The sequence below is a fragment of the Glycine soja genome, chromosome 14, assembly GCF_004193775.1.
Source record: "Glycine soja cultivar W05 chromosome 14, ASM419377v2, whole genome shotgun sequence".
NCBI classification, from domain to species: domain Eukaryota; kingdom Viridiplantae; phylum Streptophyta; class Magnoliopsida; order Fabales; family Fabaceae; genus Glycine; species Glycine soja.
Genome location: NC_041015.1, coordinates 482542 through 497364, shown reverse-complemented (window position 1 = coordinate 497364; position 14823 = coordinate 482542). Strand labels below are relative to the sequence as shown.

General features: G+C 31.6%; 2 protein-coding genes across 3 annotated transcripts; one reads left to right on the top strand and one right to left on the bottom strand.

The window, feature by feature from the left end:
- Window positions 1–6117, top strand: LOC114384269 (nuclear pore complex protein NUP96). 2 transcript variants are annotated; one of them, XM_028343926.1, is made up of 6 exons: window positions 1–115; window positions 554–3127; window positions 3848–3971; window positions 4445–4593; window positions 5133–5230; window positions 5589–6117. In XM_028343926.1, exons 2-6 carry the CDS (start codon window positions 626–628, stop codon window positions 5782–5784), a joined length of 3069 nt encoding a protein of 1022 aa, XP_028199727.1. In that variant the 5' UTR covers window positions 1–115; window positions 554–625; the 3' UTR covers window positions 5785–6117. The 2 variants fall into 2 exon arrangements, with proteins under 2 accessions (XP_028199727.1, XP_028199729.1); XM_028343928.1 differs by lacking the exon at window positions 1–115 and adding an exon at window positions 142–267.
- Window positions 6118–9442: 3325 nt separating this feature from the next.
- On the bottom strand, window positions 9443–11182 carry LOC114385144 (NAD(P)H-dependent 6'-deoxychalcone synthase). Its single transcript, XM_028345136.1, has 3 exons — window positions 10792–11182; window positions 10091–10334; window positions 9443–10000 (listed from the first exon to the last, which is right to left on the bottom strand). The coding sequence occupies exons 1-3, from the start codon at window positions 11112–11114 to the stop codon at window positions 9620–9622; spliced, it is 948 nt and encodes a 315-aa protein (XP_028200937.1). The 5' UTR covers window positions 11115–11182; the 3' UTR covers window positions 9443–9619.
- Window positions 11183–14823: the final 3641 nt, after the last annotated feature.

The following is a 14823-nucleotide window of genomic DNA, read 5'->3' as shown; positions in this document are numbered from 1 at the left end:
CCGTCTTTGTTGTAGTATTAAAACTCGGCCCAAGTTCAGTTTTGGTTCCCAAATCCCGCTAAACCACTCCGTCCTGGCTCGCTCCAGCGTCGTTGCTTGCTGCTCCAGCTTTGATGTGAGTTCATCTTAATCTATTCCCACTTCACCCTACTTCATTTCTTTCGTTCTTCTTTTTTACGCACTAAGATGCTACTTAACTCTATGTATTAGGTTTTTCTTTTCGTTTTATTTCTGTGCTTCTACATGCTATGCCGCACTTTCAGTAAGGTTGATCTGTATAACTGCTTCGTCAAATAATGTTTAGTTTTCATATTCTCAAACTCATATTTATTCATTATAAGTAAATGCCTCTGTTGTGTAGTCTAGCTATATTGCCTGTTTTCTTTTCTTTTAGCTTCTATCGTTTTATTTTAAGTTAACCTAAGAGGTAAATTGAAACCTGTATATTCCTATCATTTGCTTGTTTCGTGGTGTTTCCATACGATAAGATGCAACATCCAGTTCCCCTTGCTGGCACATGTGCTTAATTTTTATTTTTATTTTTCTGTTTTAGAGACTACATCAGGGAATTGCGTTCAAATTTCAATGTGCAGAACGCAACGCTTCTCTTTGACCTAGCTTTGTGATGGAATGTGACGTTGGAGGTGTCTCTGATTCATGCATTTTGCACACTTGCAAGAGAAGAAGGGTTTATAAAGGCTGCTTTCATCCATCCATTGATATCATGACAGAAACTGAAGCTTCCCTACCTATCTTGAACTCGTCCGGTTATTATACCAAACCATCTTTGAAGGAATTAGTGGCCAGGGAACTCGTTGAACCTGGTTATTGCAGCCGTGTCCCTGATTTCACTGTTGGAAGATTTGGTTATGGATATGTCAGGTATCTCAATGAAACTGATGTCAGGGGGTTACGTATAGATGAAATTGTGAAGTTTCATAGGCATGAGATAGTTGTATACAGTGATGAAAATGATAAGCCTGCTGTTGGCCAGGGCCTTAACAAGGCAGCTGAAGTAGTTTTGGTATTAGACAGTGAAATATTGAAGTCTAAGGAGGGGAAGGAAGATGTTATGGTTAGCAAATTAAAACAAATTACAAAGAGACAGAAGGCACAATTTATTTCCTTTGATCTAGTGACTGGTGAGTGGAAATTCTTAGTTGGACACTTCAGCAGATTTGGGTTTGGTGATGATGATGAGGAAGACATTGCTATGGATGATGCTGAGGTATATGATGTTGAGAAAGAATCACCATCAAATACCAATGAACTTGAACTTTCTCATTCTCTTCCTTCTCATCTTAGGCTTGATCCTGTTAAAATGAGAGAAATGAGATTATTGATGTTTCCTGATGAAGAAGAGGTAGAGGACTTAAGTTGCAAATCATCTTCTGGTAAGCAGTATGTGCGGCCTTTACAAAGTTCTGCTCAGGCAATCAACCATCGATCCACCCCACCAGTTGCTAGAAAAACTCCATTTCCATTACTTGAGTATAAACATGGGAATTTTGATTCAAATTCTCCTGGAGGAATTTTGATGGTTCAGCAGCATAAGGGCATGCCTCTTAGGACGATAAAATCACAAGGTTTTAAGCTAGATCTCAAACATGAAACTCCAGTATCTGGAAACTATGCTCACAATATAGTTGATGCTGGTCTGTTTATGGGTAAGTCATTTCGAGTTGGGTGGGGACCAAATGGCATTCTTGTACACTCCGGTGCACCCGTAGGAAGCAGTGGTAATCACAAACTGTTATCATCTGTTGTCAATTTGGAGAAAGTTGCTTTCGACAATGTGGTCAGGGATGAAAATAAAAAAGTGACTGAGGAACTTATTGATCATGCTTTGGTATCTCCATTAAATTTTCACAAAGGAATAAACCATGTGATGAAAGAAGTTGAAATTGGTCCCTGCAAGTTGACACTTCAAAAGCTTGAAGCTAATCGTTCAACCCTGTCTGAGATTTCTCATCACTATTGTGATCTTATTGAGCGGCAATTGAGTGTTCCTGGGTTATCTTCCACTACTCGTTTGGGTTTGACACACCAAGTAATGACCTGGGAGTTAATTAGAGTTCTTTTTTCTGACAGAGAACAAAAAGGTCAAGTAGAATCTTTGGGTGCTGACAATGAGGAAGATATGATGCAGGATATAAAGGAAATTTGTCAAGATGTTGACCGAGAAGCACTCCCTCTAATGAGGAGGGCAGAGTTTAGTTATTGGTTGCGAGAGAGTGTTTCCTATCATGTTCAAAATCAAATAAGCTCTCTAAATGATTCTGATTATCTGCAGCATATATTTGTACTCCTGACTGGGCGGCAACTAGATGAAGCAGTGCAGCTGGCTGTGTCCAAAGGAGATGTGAGGTTGGCTTGTTTGTTAAGTCAGGCTGGTGGTTCTACTGTGAATCGCTCTGATATTGCAAGGCAACTTGATATTTGGAGAAATAAAGGCCTGGATTTTAGTTTCATTGAAAAGGACAGATTGAGACTCTATGAATTGCTTGCAGGAAATATTCATGATGCATTGCATGACGTCAAAATTGACTGGAGGAGGTTCTTAGGTTTATTAATGTGGTACAAATTACCACCAAACACTTCATTACCCATTGCTTTTCAGACTTATAAACATTTTGTTGATGAGGGAACAGCTCCATATCCTGTTCCCCTTTTTATTGATGAAGGAACATCAGAGGAGGTTATCAGTTGGAACACGGATAACCACTTTGACATTTCATTTTATTTAATGCTTCTTCATGCCAACAAAGAGACAAAATTCAGCTTTCTGAAGGCTATGTTTAGTGCATTCTCTTCTACCCCTGATCCACTTGATTATCATATGATTTGGCATCAACGAGCAGTCTTGGAAGCTGTGGGTGTTATCAATTCTAATGATCTTCATATTCTAGACATGTCATTTGTGTCTCAGCTGTTGTGTGTAGGGAAATGTCATTGGGCCCTATATGTGGTCCTTCACTTGCCCCTTCGTGAAGATTATCTATATCTTCATGTAAATCTGATTCGGGAAATATTGTTCCAATACTGTGAAACTTGGAGTTCAGATGAATCTCAGCAACAGTTCATTGAGGATTTAGGCATTCCCACAGATTGGATGCATGAGGCTTTGGTATGCATCATATTTTTTTTATTTGTTTATTTACTTTTTTTGTAAAAAGAAGAATATCAATGACATGCATAATTTGTTGCAGTACCCTTTTAACTTCATCTTTCTCTAATACTATTTTGGAGATAGATAATGAGGGGAATGGAGAGGGAATCAGGGGAAGGACTATAAGTTCCCTTGTTTGTGGGAGTTTAAACAGATTGGAGTTGAACAGAACATCAGGGGACCATTCCCCATCATTTCCCCTCAATAACACAAATTTTGTTACCCTAAAATTAGGGTGGAATGGGGGGAACTCAAAGGGTATCGGAGTTCTATTCTGTTCCTATATTAATCTTCCAAATAAGCTGAATGATAGCTATGCTCCATTCCCTTCCCTTTACTTTCTAGTACATCCCTCTTGTTCCATTAATGAAAAAAAAATAAAAATACAAGCACACTGTATATTCTGATTATACTATTAATTCAGTTTATATAGATGATTTTTTTTCACTTGGCTTGAGTTATAAAACTTATGAAAATTTTTTTTAAGGACAAAAACCGCTTATTAGATTCATATGGGCACACATTATGATCAATTTATGACTAAAACTGAATTAAATTGTTGTCCTGGTGTTCTTTACTGATTAATGGGCTTGCTAATGCTTGAAATGTTGCAAAGTTTTGTATTTTTCTTTAAATGACTCTTATTGTTGTTTGAATGATTTTGTTATGGCGGTGCAGGCAATTTATTATAATTATAATGGGGATCACTCAAAAGCCCTTGACCAATTTCTTCAGTGTGCAAATTGGCAGAAAGCTCATGCTATTTTTATAACTTCAGTTGCTCATAGGTTATTCTTGCAAGGTAAGTTGTGTGTGTATATTGCTTGGTAAAAAACACCTTGGAGTACCAAATAATACTTGCCAAAGTCATAACTATGGAAAACCTTGGAGTACTGAATAATATTTGTGAGAAAATACCTGCATCTCATGCAAGCTTGCTCTTTTATGTACATTTATAAAAAATCTTCAAGAACTTCCATAATTTATATAGTATCCTAACAGGGCGTTAATTTCATCATAATTACGATGAAATCATCTAAAATAACCCAGTAAATCACAAAAGAAAAACTCTTGAAGAACTACATGAAAGTTCAATAAAATATTGTTGACCTCCCCCCCCCAACACTCCATTTTGTCCTGTATCATCATTACTTTAAATTGCTGAAAGTCATTTTATCACAACTTATTTCTTTTCAATAGAAGAAAATTACTAGATTTATTCATCTTAATTCCAGATAAGTGCATCATAGATAACTTATTTAATATCTTGTACAGCAAAACATGCTGAGATATGGAGGATAGCAACTTCCATGGAGGACCATAAATCTGAAATTGAAAACTGGGAGTTGGGAGCTGGAATTTATATTTCATTTTATTTGATGAGGAACTCACTTCAGGATGATACCAATGCTATGACCGAATTGGTACGTGAATTTATAGAAAGGATCATCCCTCATATCATCATTTATGTGAAAAATGGTTGTTACTTGATCCTGTCATAGTATGATTGTGAAGTGTAACTAAAAATTAAACAAGTTTGATCCTGCTTGAAACATGGAATTGTTATGCTACAAATTTATCACTCCATATGATGATATTTTGGGGGCACAACCACACATGCAGTGGTGCAGAAGACAATAATGCCTGTTACCCAATCATTTGAAATGCTTCTAGTTGGTGCAATCTTTCCATGAGATAATCTTTTAATAGACTTAAAAATATGATTTATGAAGCTAGGTAACAGTTGTGATTATTTTTTTTCTGCCGTATGGTTCATGAAACATAATTTTATTATGGAAAAGGTTGTCATTCATGACATTTTTTTTATTTGTACTTTGCAGTGTTTGTTTGCTAGATCAGTAGAGTGGATACTCTTCATTGTGATTTCAATTGTTAGAGATTAAAGCAATACTCCATTTTCTATTTAATTGATCAATTAAAATCATGTGATTTCTTGTTTCAGGATTCTCTTGAAAGTAAAAATGCTGCTTGTCAGGATTTTGTCAGTCAGCTAAATGAATCCCTAGCTGTTTGGGGTTGCAGATTACCTGTTGATGCAAGGTATATGTTGTCCTTTGCAGTAACTTCTTGTTGACCTGTTTATAGGTTGTACAGCTCGATTTCTGATAGGCCTGCTAATATACTTATCCAAAACCATTTTTTATCTGGCAGAGGACTTATAAAGAAACAGAAAGAAAATTTGATAATACAGTAATATATTAGTTTAAGTTGATAGTGCTATTGAATCTGGTTTTGCAGTTTGTTAACTACATCAAAACTACACGTCTTTATCCCAATAATTTAAGCACCTGTATGTTTTGACATGTTATTTCGTTAGTTGGCCATATTTACTATGTGATGGGTCACCCATTCAGAGAAGTTTCATTTGCCATATTCAAGGTTACTACTGATTTTGCAGGGTGGTGTATTCAAGAATGGCAGGCGAGATATGTGATTTGCTACTATCAGGTGTAGGTGAGGGTGCTACCCGTGATGAGCAGTTTAACTGCTTTGACACTGCTTTCAGTGCTCCCATTCCAGAAGACCAACGCTCTGGTCACTTGCAGGATGCAGTGTATCTTTTTACCAGCTATCTCTCAGAGATTGCTACGTAATTCCACAATCTGCCATTTACTGTCATATGAAGTCAAATAGAATAGAACTTCAATTTGTTTGCAAGGCAGGATTTTGATCTGCATACGATTCGTGAGATTTGTGGCTGTTTTTTTTTTTTTTTTTTTTTTTTTTTTTTTTTTGTATCTTGGACTTGTATGAAAAGTATGAGATGCCGCTAAATAACATTCATTAATTTTGCCTGTATGCCAACTGATAAGTATGGGATAAGGCTTTGTTTGTTGTTGTAGTTAACTGAATTTCTACATGACTTGATAAAAGGGAACTGAGTTTTGAAATTGAATAAATTGGGAATTGGATATTCCAAATTTCAACTTGCGTGCCACTTTTAAAGGAAAATCTTGACACAGGTCAAATGGTCGAGTATCGTTCGCTATCTTGAATTATAAAACTATACCATAATGCATTACAAATTACATTACATTACATTAGGGGCGTTTGTGGTATTGGCTAATCTTGGTCATTTTTTTTTTTATTCAGCGGCTTATCATAGTCTTTGTTCGGTTTGAATTTGAGAGAATCAATTATTTATAGTATATAATTTTGACCTGATTGAAGCTTGATAATATGCTAGGCAGGATTCAGATTAATTGCATATTTTGTCATTCAATTTTTATTATTTTGTTTGCTGAAATTATTTTTCATGAATTTTATTATTTAATTTTTTTAATTTGTATAGTTTGTAAATGATGATGTATCACTAATAAGATTATTTTTTTTCAAAATGATGTCGTTTTGTTATTGACATAATGCTAAAATATATAAAAACAAACTTGAGTAGTAAAATACATAATAATTAAAATTTTGAATGGTAAAATTCACAAAAAAGTAAAATTTGTAAAATGATGATAATTAAATCATAAAATATGCAATTAAGTTATGTTTAGTTAAATCTAATAATGTATATTTTATGATTTATATATATATATATATATATATAAAAGTATAGTATAATATTATATTATACAAAATATTATTTATTAAGTAAAGTTTTAGCATTAATTCATAAATATTGAAAAAAAGAAATCTTCAAAAGAACATGAGATATTGAATTGAGTTGAGACTTGAGATAATAATATGAACATTTTTTTAAATCCATAAGAATGGAAGATAAATATTAGTATGTATCATGTTTAATTAATGAATTATATATCTTAATATGTTTGTACCTTATTGAAAGTTTAATGATTAATTATTGTAAGTTTCTATTATTTGTTATGGTTATTCACTTCTCCATAGATAAGGATAAAAAAATAGTTCCAATTGAAAGTTAGATATTATTTAATCAACAAATTCCCGTGCAACACAGGTTGGAAAAACTAGTTCATATCATATGCCACGCATCATTAGTTTATTCCTTGTCTTTGGTTTCCAGTTTCTGTTCAAAATTGCATCTGAATTCTGCAGTCATTTCGAACTTTGAGACTGTCCAAGTTCATATCATATGCGAATCAATTCGTTTGAAGAGAGGGTTAATTCGTTTGAGACTGTCCAATAATAAATGGACAAGTTGTTAAAATGATAGCTCCTTGAAACACCATTTACTTCAAAATATATCTCTTGGCTTCGGTGGTGGTGTTGAGCCAATTTGTTCTCACGCAGAGACCACAGACAACGCAATAGGTGTCACGTGGAGAGGTAAGGTTAAGAATGATTAGGTGACTCCGGATATGGCGCCTACAAAACTGCGATATTTGGAGATATTTGGAGAACATGTAGAAAAGTCAAAGGGAAAGAGAATGGGATTTGGAGATCTATATTATATCTTGTCTTTCATTTTTATAAGTTAATTTTTTTATTTTTAGATGTATTAATTATTTTTTTATATTTTTATTTAATTATTTTTTTTCTAAATATTAATGAGAAGTAATTAACTGATAAAGAGATAGAAAAAGATAATTTTAAAATAATAATATAATTAATTAATATATTTAATATGATTAATTAAATTAACTATTTTTTTAAGAAATGTAAATTAGATAAAATGATTTTATAATTAGAGATGAAGGGAATAACTTGTAGCTAACATACCATTAATTGTCTTTTTTGAATTTTTTGTATTGTTATTTTTGTTTTTATATTATATTTTTTATTGTAAATTTCTATTTTATGCATTTCGTTCATTTTTTTTATTTTTTATTTTTGTTTTCTATTCTTTTAGGAAAGAAAGAGATGAAGATGTCACAAAAAGAAAAATGAATGCTGAAAGATTTGAGTTATGTATTAAATGTTGAATGAAAAAATTCATCTAATTGTTTATATTATATGGACATATTAAATGGAAATTATTTTTACTTATTATCATGAAATGATAATTTTTAACCATATAATTATTCATAGATGATTGATATGAATTTTATAACTCAATTACTAATAACTATGATTATGTAGCTGGTGTTTATTATTTTCACGATAAGAAGCAGAGAACAGCTCTCAAACTTTTTCTCAGATGCAAGGAGGAAGCAAAGGAGCCACGGGAAGGAGGTTTTGGTGTGCCGCCACAAGCACCGCATGTTGCGAATCTCGTCGACAGCGGAGATGAGGATTCCGGCCAAGAAAGTGTGAAATTGTTTTCAAAAAAAAAAAAAGCACGCTAAATTTGTGATTTCTGATAATTATATGCTTCTTTCCAAGTTAAAAGTGGTTCAAGAGATCCAATTCTCAAATTGTTTCAAAGTGGTACAATAAGCGCAGGAAATAATGGTTGTTATAGTAGCATGTTTCTGTAAGTTTTTATGCAGTGATCAGAGCCACTCTTGACCGCAATATTCCAAGTTGTTTGTTAATACTCAATCTCTTGAGAAAGGAAAGTTTGCAAGAACTATGCACAGAGATGAGGATTCCGGTGAAGCTGGGGAGAAAAGGAAGGTGAGAATGGATCTAGTGTGTAAAATGCATTGTATCAATATAAACCTGAAATGAATCTAACGATTACTAAATGTGGTCCATAATAGACTATCTAAAGGTGATCTAGAGTAGTCATGGAATTTTGTGGTAGCTAGAGAAAAAGAAACAAAGGCACGTGCGTGAGTACAAAACTCTATAAATATGTATGTGGAATTTACATGATTTTTATTTTTATAAATTGTCATTAATTTCTCTGGCTATCTCTTTCACTCGGCATTCTGTTTAATTTCACCAATTAAGAGAATGTATTAAAGAAAACATATAGCTTAATATGTTGAATGTAAAAAAAAAAAAAAAAAAAAACTTATATGGTGTAGCCGATTCTTAACAAACAAGATTGATTGAATTTTTTATTGATAAAACGACACTAGAAATAGTAGAGCTGATCAACCACTCCTTTAAATAATTGGTCATACCTTATCGCAAAATTTGAAGCCTGGGCCTTTACCATAGAAACTTGCAGCAAAGTGTATAGATTGTATAATTAGATTAATATAAATTTAACTTAATGTTAGTGTAAAATCATCTTTCAATATCATCCATTAGTAATTAAGATCAAATTGCAAATGGGTTAAACAATTAATTAATACACTGAAGTTAAAGTTAAATTGTTTTAATAATATTTAGGTTCAATTTTTTACGGAAATTATTTTTTATTAAATTTTACTTATTTTTTAATCGAATTTCAATTAATCAAGATTTTTTTTTCTTTTAATAAATAGAAGGACTAAGAGAAGAAAACAAATTGAACATAGTTTATTCATATCATGTGCCGCGCGTGCCTAGTTTATTGATTGTGAAATCTAAAATAAGAAGTGGCATGGTATGAATTATTTAAACGTAAAATGAAACAAGAGGTAAAAAGATGGATTATAAAAATAGAGTGGGAGCTGCATAGTAGTAAATAGTTTATATTTGATCATCCCAGAGATCAGCGAGTTGTGGTTTGGTGGGTCCGCTGATCAAACGGCTCTGGCTGATTTGACTTATTTTGTGATGATCTTGTTCAGTCAATGCCCAGTCAAAGATGTGCAGATTCTGGTTCATCCTCTCCTTATCGTAGCTCTTTGGCACAAATGTCACACCTTGTTCGTACAACCATCTCAGACTCACCTGGGCTATGGATTTCCCATGAGCCTCTGCAATCTCCTTCAGCACATCATTCTCCATCACTTCATTTGGGCCCCTGCTCGCACCTTTCCTCAGTGGAGAGAACGCAGTCACTATTATCCCATTTTCTTTGCAGAACTCTCTTAGCTTCTTCTGTTGCCATGCAAGGTTCATCTCCACCTGTAACAGTAGTAATTCTTCTTATCATCAACCATTCGCATAAACAAAACTAAATACAACACACAGAGAAAGAGAGAGAGAGAGGCTTACTTGATCGACCACGGGACGGATGGTAGCAACAGAGAGCAGATTCTGAAGCTTCTTGACAGAGAAGTTGCTGACTCCAATGGCTTTGGTGAGGCCAAGTTTCTGGCACTCTTCCATGGATTCCCACACACCCTTCACGTCAAAAGGCAAGAGATCTTCTACTTCAATTGGAAATGAGAACTTCCCTGGCTGAGAACTCAGGGGCCAGTGGATGAGATACAGGTCCAAGTACTCTAGTTGAAGAGTTCTGCACGACAAAAAGTTTATGTAAGTAAAAGCATTGATATATATATATATATATATATATATATATATATATATATTTGAAGTAAAATGAATCAGACAGAGTTATAGCATATATAATTAAGTTATATATGTATATAAACTTTTACAAGAGAGCTTTTATAGAAGTCAGAATACACTTGTTTGAAAGTTGACAAAATTTTGAATGGAACTGATTTTTGAATTGATATAATATATGTTTGAATGTTTTTATTTTAAAATTAAATTAGGAGTAAAACTGAAATGAAAATTTTTGGATCGAACACAAATATTACTTAAAGTTGCTTAACTGAGAATTAGTATTGAATTTATTTTCTAATGGAAAGCTAAACATATAAAAACATATTTAAAATCAATTTTGGATTGTGAATTAATTATCAAACTTAAAATCAAAGAAGTTTTAGTGTGAAAAAAATGCTCACTTAAGTGATTTGCGCAAAGCAGGAAGGACAAGATGAGGATGATTTTCGGTGACCCAAAGCTTGGAAGTGACAAAGAGGTCTTGGCGGGAGACGAGGCCAAGATGGATAGCTTCCTTGAGAGCTTCACCGAGAGCCTGTTCAGAGCCATAAGCAGCAGCAGTGTCGAAGTGTCTGTAACCCTGTTTCACGGCCTCAATGATAGCCTCCTTTGTGTCTTTCTTGCATGTGAAGTCAGGGGCAGATCCCATTCCAACCACTGGCATCCTCTGTTGGGCAGAGGAGTTTGGAAACACTATTGTGGGGATTTCAATAGCAGCAGCCATTCTAACTCTCAAAGGGTTGACAAGTATAGTGTAGTATTCCAATATTTGTTGATGGACATAACTGAAGGGCACCCCTTTTTATACTGCAACATTTCTTCATGTTTGGCCTTTGAAAAGTCAGCAATTGGAGGTAGGTGGGTTATACTGAGCTCTACCCACATCCATCATCTTCTTTTTTTTATATTATTCAATTCAAAGGAACTAACCAGGAAGCTTGGTCAGATGAGATCGAGATGGCCTATTAGATACTTTTGGACCATCCTTCTTGTTTTAATCATTTTCTGTAGGAGACACTTAAAATTATCATTCAAAGTTGAGCTGAGTTGTTCTCGCTAGTTATCATTCGATAAGGACAAATGAATACTTAAAAAAAAAAACATTTGGGTACCTGAAATCAAATTTAGATATATATTTTTTTGTTTTGGGTCAGGAGCCACAAATTTTTCTTAGTTCATTAGGTTAAAAATTAATCTCGTACAAACATACGAGTGTGTCATTGATCCAAAAATAATTTTACACACAAGATAAATCAAACACAAATTCTATAGCTAATTCCAACACATATGAACTTAAACGAAATTTTTATTATGAGATATATAAGAATTTGTTTCTCACCTGATTAAATTTTATTGGCAAATTAATAATATTTAACTGCAAGTAGTGATTATTTGGAATTATAATAGTTTTCAATCATGTAATATTTTTCCCCCCTACAACACCTTGGTTGTTGAAACTCGCCGCTTAACAGATAATAATATAAACGTGAACCTTTGTCATCAAGTACGTATGTCAAGTCGTCAAGTGATCTGTGATCTTTTGTTGGGCGAATCTTACATGCTCATCTCTTCCAAGTGTTAATTGCATTTTAATAAAAAAAATTAAAATTATTAATAATTAAAATATTTCTTATATCAGATTCAGAATTTAAATTATTCATTGTAAAGCTAAAGTATACTTCATATATAGTAGTACGGACGTATTTATTATAAAATTTAATAATTTATATATTTAAAATATTTTTTATTTATTGTAAAATTTGATTTATCAAAAATATATATCACCGATCCACATACTAAAAATATTCGTATTTGATTATTTTGAAAATAATTGGACTCTAGAGAAGCCTTTTCTACATAATTATGACTCTTTTTTTGCACTTTTCAAATTCGGATGGATGCCTATCATTTTTTTGCACTTGGACAGAAGGTTAACATCATGATAGCTGACCAAGATTAACTCCAATAATAACGGACGAGATAAAATAATAACTCCCTGAAATCTCGATTATTTAAGAGAAGTGTTAATCAGTGTTTTAAATATATTATTGATTAAAGAATTTAAAGTAAAAATATTTTTATTAAAAACAAAAAATTATGATGTCTAAAATCTTTTTTATATGATTTATATAATAAATAATTTATTTTTTTAGTGTCTTAATTAATGTCCTAAAAATACTTGTTAGTAACCCCCATCATTTAAAAAACTTTGTTGAAACTTCTTTTCAAGCTGTTGAAAAATTATCTTTTATTGAAATTAAAGCGTTCAATTTTTTGGGCTATGATTCATGTACAACTTTTTTTATCGTGGTCAATAATATTTCGTGGTTGTGAGCTAGCTCTTAGCCCATGCCTTTCAACAAAAAATGTGCACTGAACAGGTCAAGTGAGTGGCATCCATGTCAGAAGGAATCAAAACAAAACTCCAAGTCAAGTCCGATGGCGTATATCTATCACTCATGACTCATCTGTTAAAGAGGCAAAGACAACAGAGCCAAACTATACTATCAATTACTATTTGTGAGGATGAAATAATTACCAACCCTTCTCGTTGGTAGGTAATGTTTATTTATTTAAACCTTCAAATGTAATTACCAAAATTGTGGATCAACTCAGAATTGTTTTAATCTAATTAATGATCAGTTACGTTATATATATATTTAAAAGAGAATTTTATCACACATGATCATTTTATTCGATTTGAATAAAATCATCTCATGTAAAATTACTTTGATCTTATCTTTCATGTTAAATGCACAATAAAAAATTAGAGTTGTTCCTAATATATTTATCTTACATATAACTCATAAATCATAATACATCATTTCTAAAATAACATGTTTCAAATATCATTAACTAACTAAAGTCAAAATAAAAAAAAAAAATATGTAATAATTATAGCCCTGGTCAACTCACCATCCTGATAATTGTTATCTTAAATAACATTGTGATGATAGTGGTCACATTTACTTTTCTCCTTTAGCCTTTTCTTACTACTTCACCCAACCAACTCATACATTTATAAATCAATTTATTTATTTACCTTTATTCTCTTCTTAATATTGTATTGTATATAAATTTCATTTTTATATGTATATTTATAAAAAAAAATACAGTATATTTCTATTTTTATACTTAATAGAGGTATTTAACTTTCAAATAAAAATAATTATTTAAATATATTAGGAAAAAAATATTTTGACATAATTATGAAATAAAATTAAAAATCACTTATTGTGTAAATAAAAATTAAAATTAGGATTTATATGTTATTTAAAAACTTAATATCAACATGCTAGTGCATAGATAATTTTATAAAATTTAATAAAATTCATTGAAGGTGATTTATTGTCAAAAACTGAATTCATTATGTTTTCAGAATATTTTTTTGTTATATATGTTATGTTTTATTAAAAAAAATTGTATTAATGTTATTTTAAAAAAAAATCTATATGTTATTATAAATTTATAAAAAAAATAATTTTTCCCGATGTGATAATTAATTAATCCTAAAGACACGTACACTTGAATGTGCGCTTTAAGTCTATTTTATTAAAATAAAATATAAGTTGTCTAATATTTATCCAAATTAATATACTGTTCTAATAATTGAGTGAACACAAAAAAAAAAAAAAACATACATTTCGGGTCAACAATCAACATATGCCTAAAATAAAAATTAAAAGCACATCCATGGTTTGAAAACATAAAGCTGTCTAAGACCTATGGACTTGCGTTTTACTGAGTCAGTGAACCCATTTAAAGTTCAGTGCATGCAGACATTTCGGGTCAAAATATACCCAACATAAAAATCAAAACCATATCCATGGTTGGAAAACATAAATCTGTCTAAAATCCAGAGACTTACCTTAAGTATATCTTTCACTTTCTTTGACAACTGATCATCATTAAACTTTCAGAGATACGATTTATTTAAATTGAGTAAATTATTTTAGAAAATAAAATAAATAATTTTGAGTTTAGTTTATTTAAAATGAGCAATTCATGTTCGAAGATAAAATAAGTAATTTTGGTAATTGGTGAGAAAATCAATAATTAATATTATATATACATGTATAACAAATTTTGCATGTGTTGAAACAATACTCATTAATTGGTAAAATTGTTTACTTTACTTTTCTTTATTTTAGAACAATCAAAATCGTAAATTTTATGGTTGTTTGGATAAGAAAATTTAAACGAGCAATTCAATGTAAGAGAGAATTTTATAATTAAAATATGTTGCCTGGATATTATATTTAAAAATTATTTAAAATTTTAGTAATTTGTGGAAGTATTTTAATTACCTAAAATTGTAGAATTTCAAATTTAAAATTCTTCGTGCACATTTTTGTAGGAATATTCACGGGTTGAATTAATTTAGGTTTAGGGAGAGATTGAATACAAAATAATGATGCATATTTAATTGTGTT